The sequence below is a fragment of the Dendroctonus ponderosae genome, unplaced genomic scaffold (genome assembly GCF_020466585.1).
Source record: "Dendroctonus ponderosae isolate FM_Combo_2020 unplaced genomic scaffold, Dpon_F_20191213v2 Dpon_F_20191213_1, whole genome shotgun sequence".
In the NCBI taxonomy this organism is placed as follows: Eukaryota; Metazoa; Arthropoda; class Insecta; order Coleoptera; family Curculionidae; genus Dendroctonus; species Dendroctonus ponderosae.
The window spans coordinates 655,412-664,240 of record NW_026017110.1 but is presented as its reverse complement, the minus strand read 5'-3'; the positions used below and the strand labels follow the sequence as shown (position 1 = coordinate 664,240).

The window sequence follows — 8,829 nt, the reverse complement described above, 5'->3', positions numbered from 1 at the left end:
AAAATTTTAGGTTAGTTTGTGTTAGTGTCGTTGAATCTAAATGATGGATCCATGACAGGCGTTACTGCGATGAGCCACTCGTTTGATTTGAACTTCAACAGCGGATTTGGCAACACCACAAAACAACCCCCGAAGAATCGCGCTGGTTCTTCAATCTTCAAATTTTGAAATGTTTGTGGGCAGATTAAATTTATATTCGCCGCATTCTTTACTAGAACAGGCATGATGCTGAGTCGATTTTATTCTAGTGAGCTCCAGCCAATTTAGAGTACTGTTTTAACATTGTGACCAATCACGTTCGTGATATGGTTTTGCAGAGTATTCTGAAAAGCTACCATAGATTTTAAGCATGGCATGCGAAGTTCATTTGGAGAACTTTTAAATGCACACTTTCAACAGTTTCATTTGCAGACGTCACAAATGCAGCTTGAGGTTTTGTTTTGACTGTCAGATTGATTATTGTCAGTTACTTAGGTCTAAAAAATTGCAAATACTTGGTAGGTTCTCCGATGGCAGCGTACAATGTTAATTACATTAATTAAGTGAAAGTGTGCAATTGTCCAGCAAATGCCGCAGTGTCGTTAACTAGTTTTGCAATGACAGAAACCGCGCATCAATCTACTCCAGAGCTCAACGACGGTGGGCCCCAATCGAGTATCAGCAATGATATTACTGTTTTGAAAGACTTCTGCTCGAGCAATGCAGACTTTTTCGCCAGCGACAGCAGCGAGAATGGTCAACGGCTGTACATTTCGTTTATGGCCCTCATTGATGCTATCGATGGCCTTTACCCCAGACTGATTGAGATCGAAAAGCGAGTCAAGGAGTTTGATTTTGATGAAGACACTCCTGGGAATGGATACAGGAGTTACATTAGCGTGTTTCAGCTGGCTTTGAAATATGCCATAGATCTGAACCAGAAGATTATGTGGCGCAGGAGTAGTCTCCTGTTTAGAAAGACTGTCTTAACCAAGTGAGTAGGAAGCGTTTTTTTACAGCAGCGGCATTTTCAGCACACAACTAGTTGATTGCAATTTTTTTGCACCATTAGTTTAATGTGTTTTTACGTTTCAGAGAAATCGAATCCTGTTCACATCTACTGTCTAGCTTAGAGGTCTGCTTCAAGAATTTGCAAACAATACTCTCTTGGAGCAAGGATGGGAATCTCTTTGTGCAGGACCGACCTTTCGAAGAATTAATCTCAGTTTGCCAGGATATTAATCAGTATTGCTTCTATGGGCGCTCGTTAGGCTTTCAAGTAAATAGTTTACCAGTCGATAAAATCCGCCCTTTGACTGCAAGCGACTTTATTTCAGTTCTGTGACTCCCTGAAAAACGTCTTACAATTTATTGCCTTATCGATGGCGATTTTTTCTGAAGCCTACTACAGTCAAGGTATGTCCAAACGGTGCGTAAATGGATAACTTGAAAAGTCTCTCTGTTTTTAGGTTCTCTAATCTCCAAAGCCACCAACTCCTTTATGACCACCACCAAATATATTACTGATCCAGAGCAAAGAGCTAAGCGAATAGTGAATATATCTCAGAGCGCCGATGTGGATTTCTGCAAATCCTTTTGGTTTCTGTCGGAGAGCGAGCTAATGAATCAGCTCCCCTCCGTTGTCTGCCCAAGCGTTGCTGTGAGCAAACTGATAATTATCGCACCCGAACCTCTAGTTTTAAACATCGGTGGCAAAGATGTGGAAATTCCTGTGCCTACAGCACATATTGGTAAGATTTAATTGCTTGCAACTAAATGATGCAGTTTGATGGCGCGAGTTGGAACACTGGACAAAAGCCTGTTCTTTTGTATTGCGAACATTTCGCCAAAAACGCAACTGTGAAAAACAGGCCTTTCTTATAACAGCGATCCAAATCTCGTTTTTAAATTACTGGCTTGAGCTCTAAATTTGCAACTGCTCAAACTGAATAAATAACCTTTAGGGCCCAAACCAGTGCAGGTACGGCTGATCAGCTACCATGTGAGGGAAGGAATGTTGGGAACCAAAAACAAAAGTCCATTGGAGCCACCCGCAAAGGGCCTAATAATTCACTGCCATGGCGGCGGGTTTGTGGCACAATCGTCCAAATCTCACGAGCCTTACTTGAGGGATTGGGCTAAAATGCTAGATATTCCCATTCTAAGTATAGATTACAGCTTGGCGCCGGAGGCGCCCTTTCCAAGAGCTCTAGAAGAAGTTTTTTACGCCTATTGCTGGGCTTTAAAGAACCACAATTTCTTAGGAAGCGATGGTGAGTGAGCGTCATTTTACGTTCAAAACTGTGATCTGATTTCCATCCCGTTTCAGGAGAAAGAATAATTGGCGTGGGCGATTCAGCAGGAGCGAATCTTCTGTTGGCGGCCACATTAAAGTGTATTAACAGTGGAGTTCCGACTCCTCACGGAGTTTTCGCGGCTTATGTTCCCACTCTGGTCAAATTTGCGCCTTCGCCTGCACGTCTTTTGTGCATGATGGACCCGCTCTTGCCTTTCGGGTTCTTGATGCGATGTTTGAAAGGTAAATACTTTTTATGCGTTTTATAAAAAAATGCTAAATTTCTCTTCTGTTGCAGCTTATGCGTGCCCTCCAGAGCTCCTTGCGGCAAACAATTCCGCAATGTTGTATCCCTCCGATACGGAAAGTTTCGAGGAAATCTCTGAATCGGATTTGGCTGAATTGCAGGCCCACAAATCGCCAGTATCTGAAGCCTCCGACACACTCACGTATGGCTCCTTAAACTCGCATATGGATGATCTGAATGAGAAAGATGTCACTTCGGCAGAAATCGAGAAGAGCCAGAAGTACATGGCCGATATAGTACAGAACTTTGTACTAGGTAGGGATTACTTGGGGTCTCTGTTTTCACGTACATACCACTATAAAGTTCCGAACAAAGGAGGTACGATTTGAGACTGATTTTTCTGTGTCCGACAAATTCTGTGCTCTTTTAGTTCATTGGCTGTTAAGTGTTTTAAAGCCCATTCTGTACTGTGCTAATTTGGTTGTTTCCAATACGATTCTCTCGTAAATTAGGCAAAGTTCGACTTTAGCTTGCTCAAGCATTTCATTGCCAAAATCCAAGGGTATTGCAAGAAAAATAAACATCTTAATTTCACTATTGTTAACCACACCAAGTAGGTTTTTCGAAAATGCATGCTATTTTCACTATTCTATTGTCCTTAAGCCCTATTAGTTCAGCGTAATGATGTTATATTTTCTTTAGTCATGCGGGACAACCAAGCTTGAATAATTGTTTTTAGCATAGAACTAAGCAAACGATAGAATGGCTTGCACATTGCTAAAGCTTCAAGAGAAAACTATTTGCCTCATACACATTTATCTGCATTAGAAAAACACTAACTGATTATTTGCCCCCCTTACATCTCCTTTAGAATCAGATACTGACACTGAAGGAACCAGAATCTCACAAGCGAATGGGGCAAGTTCCACTTCTTCTACTCTGGACAACTCGTTCCAAACTAGACTGTCTGGCTTTGTTTCGACAATTAAGGGACATTTTAGTAAAATGCTGGGTGAGCGAGGGTTGAGTTCAAGCGAAAAGATTTTGGAATCGGATAAACCAGACAGTTTATGGGACGAACTTTGCTTCCCAGTGCCGAATGACCCCTATTTGAGCCCTTACTGCGCCTCTGACGATGATTTGAAGAAATTTCCTCCAACCAAAATTCTGGTAAGTTTAAGCGCAGCTGATATCTGGTAGTTCAATGCTGTTTCCTTTAAGACTGTTGAACTAGACCCGTGTCTAGATGATTGCGTTATGTTTGCAAAACGGCTAAAATCAGTTGGAAACGATGTGAGTCTGGATATTTTGCCAGGTCTTCCTCATGGTTTCTTGAATTTTTCGCTGGTAAGTGCCAGTACTGATTACAAAGAACTATTTGGCAGAACAATGCTTTTGCTCCAGATTTCCAAAGATGCTCATGAAGGCTCTAAGCTATGTGTTCAACGAATGAAAGAACTCCTACAACTGGACAAAGATCTGTTTAAGCCTAAATAGTACTAAGCGATATTATTACAGTGTACTTAGTAAATCGTTGTCGTCATTGTTATTAGCAACAATGAAGTGAAAAAGTATTTATTCTCGCTATATGTATAAATTATAGTATTTTTATACAAGGAAGGTTGGGGTGGTGTTAGAAGTCATGATTGTGTCCAATGAAATCTGTTGACTCAGCTAATGTTCTGTAGAACTAAATGCATACTCGAAATAAATTGTTGCGTTACTGACTCCGTTTTTTAAGAAAACTACAGTTGATTTTGATTTTCAGGGAATGCTCATGTTATGAAGTAGAACAATCTAGTCAGGTAAGAAAAGATGAACCTTGGGGAATTTTCATTTTATTTCGCAATGCTTGATCAATAAAAAACCTATCTCACCCTAAGATGAATATAACGAACTGAAATATACTGAAAAACGTATGAATCAATATTGCATCATCAGCTTGCTCTTTGAAAGTACATGAATTGAGAAACTCCAGTATATCGTGAAAAATACATATCTAAATAGGTTTGTTAACAGTACGCAATAAATTAACGATTATGAATTTGATCGTTTCAACAATAAAAAAAATCGTACTTGACCACTGGAAAAACGACTGAAGAAATGTATGTACAAATGAAGCTAAGGAGTTCTGTTTGATGGTTTGAGACTACAGAACAATTTGTTGTCAATGATAAAAAACGGAAGCATGTCCTGACGAAATATAATCACACCAGTGCTTCATTCTAACCAACAGATCTACTCTAAACTACCATTCATTCGTCCGGTCTTTCTTATTGTCTTTTGAAGCACATGAGCATCTGCTGGTTCGATTCTTTTGTAGTAGTGCTCCTTGGTCTCAACTATTTCAAAGCCGAATTTTTTGTAGAAATCAATGGCGCCTTCATTATTCACTTGAACATGTCTACAACAACGATTGCAAATCACTATATGTTGGCGAAATATATTGTGGAGGATCGAAGTTATACATTCAATGATACTTACAGGAATATGTTATCAAAGTCCCCATCATTTTCGACATAATTTAAAATATGCTGTACCATCAGAGTGCCGATTCCCAGTCTCCTGTAAGGATATAGACATCCAAGGGTCATGATATAGAGTTTTCTGGACTTCTCATTGGTGTCAATCCTACAGCAAACTGCCCCAACCACAATATCATTGTAGTAGGCCAATTTTGCTAATTCGCCAGCCTCCAAAACGTCCTTGTAAAACTTATCGTTATAAGACACTGGGAACACTACACTGTTGAGCTTTTTCAGTTGTTTAATGTTGTGTGGGGTAACATTGCCCAGTTCTATATTCGCCCTGAAAGCAAAGTGAGGTTAGAACTAGGTTAGCCCCAAGTACTCCCTAGAGCTGGGGCTTATTTACCGGGTCATTGTAACGAGTGTGGTAGTTAGTTTCCTGCCTTGTATGAAAATGGGAATCTTAGTCCTGTTTCATCCGAACTTGATGGACTGTTATAAATCGTTCAAGCACATTTCAATATATTGTCACTGTCAAAAAACCCGCGTCTAGCGGTTGCCTAGATCTGTTTAAATGCGAGGATCCTGACAGGTCTGGCGCGCAGTTTGAAAATTTATATTTTCAAAAACCAATTAAACGAGCGTATTGAAATATGTTAAGTGAAGTTCTGTTTGGTATGGATAAAACGCAATTTTCCTAAATATGTCACTTCAATTCGTTTTACAAAAATACCTCAGGGCGCTGTCAATTATCAAACTGCGCCCTTTTCACCTAGATCCTCGCATATAAAATATCTGGGCTACCGCTAGGCGCAAGTTAAGTTTCGGACTGTCAAGTCGGAGTGTCAAATGCAAGGTATTTTTCTGAGGTTAGAAAATTGGTGTTATTATTTTTGCTTGTTTGAGTCTTTCAGTATTGGGCCTGAAACTATCAGTAATAGTGGGAATCTTTTCTGAAAATGACAACACTACGACCCTTTACGTGCGACGATATGTATCGGTTTAATAATGTGTAAGACAAATAGAGAAACAGATATTCAGGAAGTTGTGCTCTAAATCTAATGCATTTCAGAAACCTGGATCCTCTGACTGAAACCTACGGGTTGTCTTTTTACATGCAGTATTTAGCTCACTGGCCTGAATACTTTCAAGTTGCGGAGTCCCCGAGTGGGGAAATAATGGGATATAGTAAGTAAAGCGGGTTAATTTAACTGCACTTCAAGACAAATTCCAAACTATAATTTGTAGTTATGGGGAAGGCAGAGGGAGTAGGAGACAATTGGCATGGACATGTTACAGCTTTAACTGTTTCCCCGGATTATAGACGACTTGGCCTGGCAGCAAATCTCATGAATTATTTGGAAGAAGTATCTGAAAAGTAAGTTCAATTTTAGCAAGAATGGCATTCTTGAACATTCATAGTAACTCATAGGATTGAATATTTCCGCATTGATCTCAACCATTTTTCTTCATCAGGAAACGTGCTTATTTTGTGGATCTTTTTGTGAGGGTGAGCAATCAAGTTGCGATCAAAATGTATACGAATCTTGGATATATCGTATATCGCACTGTTTTGGAATATTATTCAGGCGATCCAGATGAGGATGCTTATGGTAAGACGAACAATTTATTAACTACGATTATACTCAGCAAAAACAGTAAAATTTCGATGCAAAATCGCGTTCTTGTTTGAAGTGAATTTATTTTTTGTAATTTTGGTTGATTCAATGTCTCTTTATCTCGACACCAGAAGAGCTGCATGTACAATTTGTTGCAAAGGGTGTTTTATTTTAAATTTGAAATGCTCGTACAAATTACGAATTGTTTTTAATCTGATTTAGTAGCGCTGATTTCGTGTGCATTGAATTAAAAAAAGTTTCTAACAGTATCCATTGTGTGTGTTCAATTTTCAATACTTTAGATATGAGGAAGGCATTATCTCGAGACGTAAACCAAAAATCTGTGATACCACTTGATCACCCCGTTCGACCTGAAGAAGTGGATTGATGAAGATATTTAGTAAAGCAAAAAATATCAGTTAATGTAAAATAAATACTTAACGTAAAAAGACGCTCAATAAAATTGCTTTTTAACTAATGTCTCCCATCGATATTGGAGGAGTTCCTGCCATTTACATCAACACGAACAAATTGGACAAATATATTTATTTAAATAATATCAAAAGCTACATACAATCCATTTATGTCATGAATATTTGTAAACATCTACGCGTTAAATATAACTAACTAACTTAAAGGTAGATCCTTTGGTAGTGGGAAAACAAACTTATCATGTAGTTAAGTAGATAAAGGCCTACTGAATTGTGGGTCGATGAGTTTGGAATGATATTAAGAAAATGAAGTGCTCTATTAGCTATAACGCGTTGGAATACTCTTAGGGCTAGATAAACCCCCGTTCACTCACGCCCTAGCATTCATCACTTGCCATTTCGCATCAAGCTACACTAATATAATACAAAATAGTCGTTAAAACTAAAAATACATTTTGGTAATCTACAATAAATAGTTTTTGCCAGAGCTGTAATTAATGAGCAAAACATAAAGTACATATCCACGATAAGCTTCCAATGGTTTGTACCCTATCTATTATCTATAGGAAATGATTTTTTGACTGGCAATTTTTAATGATCGATTGAAATGTTACATCTTCACATATAAGCACACAACAGTAAATGAGAGTTTGCTCCGAGTTGAAAGTTTTGCTCTAGTCAAGTAGCTACTTTCGCTCTACTTTTGGCAACAACATTGATATTTGCACATTTTCACCCACCTTATATAAAATAATTACAATTAGTTTTGTCAACATTATTACAAAAAATGCAGCTATTTGGCACATAAGTATAATTCAAAACACTAATGCTTTAAGCTTTGTTAACATGAATTCGTTTCTTTTAAATTAATTTTTTCACTGTGTTCATTCCTTAGTTGGCTTTTATCAACTGACTCTTTAACCTTATAGGTGTATTGTCATGCAGACACAGTTGAGTCTAATTTTCGGTATGCTCACTAGTGATTGCACAACAGTGTCTTTTGCAGTTTCTGAGCATATTTAGGCTATTTAATTAACAACAACTTGGCAGTTACATTTTCCGAACAAAAGCGCATTTTTCATCAAATAAATAAATTCAGCACCGCCACCGCTGATTAAACAGCTGAATGTTTGCCAATTATTTCGCCTGATTTGGTGTAGACTTGCCTTCCATCGAACTCCACGCTTACCGATTTGCCCACCGGTTGGTTCAATGGCTCCTTTTCTTCTCTGAAAATATCAAGAATTATAGTAGAATATAAATCTAGAGACTCTTTCCATGCTAAGCCAATGCATGCCACTGAGCATACGAAGAAATACTCTACTTTAAATTAATAACTAGGCCAGCGCTATTCAAAGTGATTTACTGCCGCAAAGCATTTTGCATGCTCCAGTTCTATCAAGTCAATGTAGGGAAAAAACAAGTGCGAATGCAAGAAAAACTGCGCATCCTATGCATGCTTTAAACAGGCTTCTACAGAGCGAAGAGATATAATTTTAAACCGCCGAACAAAAGTATATAGGGTGGTCGCTCTAACAATGTACACTATTGGGGAAAAAAAGTAATATTACACTTGCAAATGCATTTGATAGTTTTTCAATGGAATCAAGGGAAATAATTAACTATTCATTGTATATACTTTCCTGACTGTATTTCAATTCCAAATCAAATTCATTCCTGGGTTTCAGTCATTTATTGTCTCTATTTATCAATCAAAATACGTTTCGGTGTATTTTTCCACCATCATCAGTTTTTATGTGTAGCGTTGTTGCTGCTTTAAGCCTTGGCA

The 8,829-nt window shown here is 38.3% G+C and overlaps 4 protein-coding genes across 5 annotated transcripts in view; 2 read left to right on the top strand and 2 right to left on the bottom strand.

The window, feature by feature from the left end:
- Positions 1–4,249, top strand: part of LOC109543096 (hormone-sensitive lipase) — a 5,368-nt gene extending 1,119 nt beyond the window's left edge. Inside the window, exons 2-11 of one of the 2 annotated variants that reach the window (XM_019912632.2) lie at positions 11–973; positions 1,075–1,258; positions 1,317–1,395; positions 1,449–1,730; positions 1,944–2,252; positions 2,309–2,518; positions 2,574–2,900; positions 3,394–3,692; positions 3,744–3,869; positions 3,927–4,249. In XM_019912632.2, the coding sequence (XP_019768191.1) occupies positions 597–973; positions 1,075–1,258; positions 1,317–1,395; positions 1,449–1,730; positions 1,944–2,252; positions 2,309–2,518; positions 2,574–2,900; positions 3,394–3,692; positions 3,744–3,869; positions 3,927–4,019 (2,286 nt within the window). In that variant the 5' untranslated portion in view covers positions 11–596 and the 3' untranslated portion in view covers positions 4,020–4,249. Of the gene's footprint in view, positions 1–10; positions 974–1,074; positions 1,259–1,316; positions 1,396–1,448; positions 1,731–1,943; positions 2,253–2,308; positions 2,519–2,573; positions 2,901–3,393; positions 3,693–3,743; positions 3,870–3,926 lie in introns of those variants that run through there. The other variant, XM_019912633.2, reaches the window with a different exon arrangement.
- A 95-nt stretch (positions 4,250–4,344) lies between these two features.
- Positions 4,345–5,578, bottom strand: LOC109543101 (probable N-acetyltransferase san). Its single transcript, XM_019912639.2, has 3 exons — positions 5,397–5,578; positions 5,007–5,330; positions 4,345–4,926 (listed from the first exon to the last, which is right to left on the bottom strand). The coding sequence occupies exons 1-3, from the start codon at positions 5,402–5,404 to the stop codon at positions 4,761–4,763; spliced, it is 498 nt and encodes a 165-aa protein (XP_019768198.1). The 5' UTR covers positions 5,405–5,578; the 3' UTR covers positions 4,345–4,760.
- A 249-nt stretch (positions 5,579–5,827) lies between these two features.
- On the top strand, positions 5,828–7,087 carry LOC109543100 (N-alpha-acetyltransferase 20). The gene is made up of 5 exons (XM_019912637.2): positions 5,828–6,002; positions 6,063–6,178; positions 6,239–6,368; positions 6,467–6,603; positions 6,912–7,087. The coding sequence occupies exons 1-5, from the start codon at positions 5,950–5,952 to the stop codon at positions 6,995–6,997; spliced, it is 522 nt and encodes a 173-aa protein (XP_019768196.1). The 5' UTR covers positions 5,828–5,949; the 3' UTR covers positions 6,998–7,087.
- A 53-nt stretch (positions 7,088–7,140) lies between these two features.
- The window catches only part of LOC109543095 (fasciclin-2), a gene marked incomplete in the record, with an annotated part of 136,621 nt that continues 134,932 nt past the window's right edge, over positions 7,141–8,829 (bottom strand). Inside the window, 1 exon segment of the mRNA XM_048660578.1 lies at positions 7,141–8,269. Coding sequence (XP_048516535.1) covers positions 8,155–8,269 — 115 coding nt within the window.

Excerpts from the sequence above, each read along its gene's own strand:
- LOC109543101 (XM_019912639.2), bottom strand. Across the intron at positions 4,927-5,006 it reads GACTTTGATAACATATTCCT|ACATGTTCAAGTGAATAATG; the intron begins GTAAGTATCATT and ends TCGTTGTTGTAG.
- LOC109543100 (XM_019912637.2), top strand. The coding sequence starts at position 5,950 with ATGACAACACTACGACCCTTTACGTGCGACGATATGTATCGGTTTAAT. Across the intron at positions 6,003-6,062 it reads ATGTATCGGTTTAATAATGT|AAACCTGGATCCTCTGACTG; the intron begins GTAAGACAAATA and ends AATGCATTTCAG. Across the intron at positions 6,604-6,911 it reads TCCAGATGAGGATGCTTATG|ATATGAGGAAGGCATTATCT; the intron begins GTAAGACGAACA and ends TCAATACTTTAG.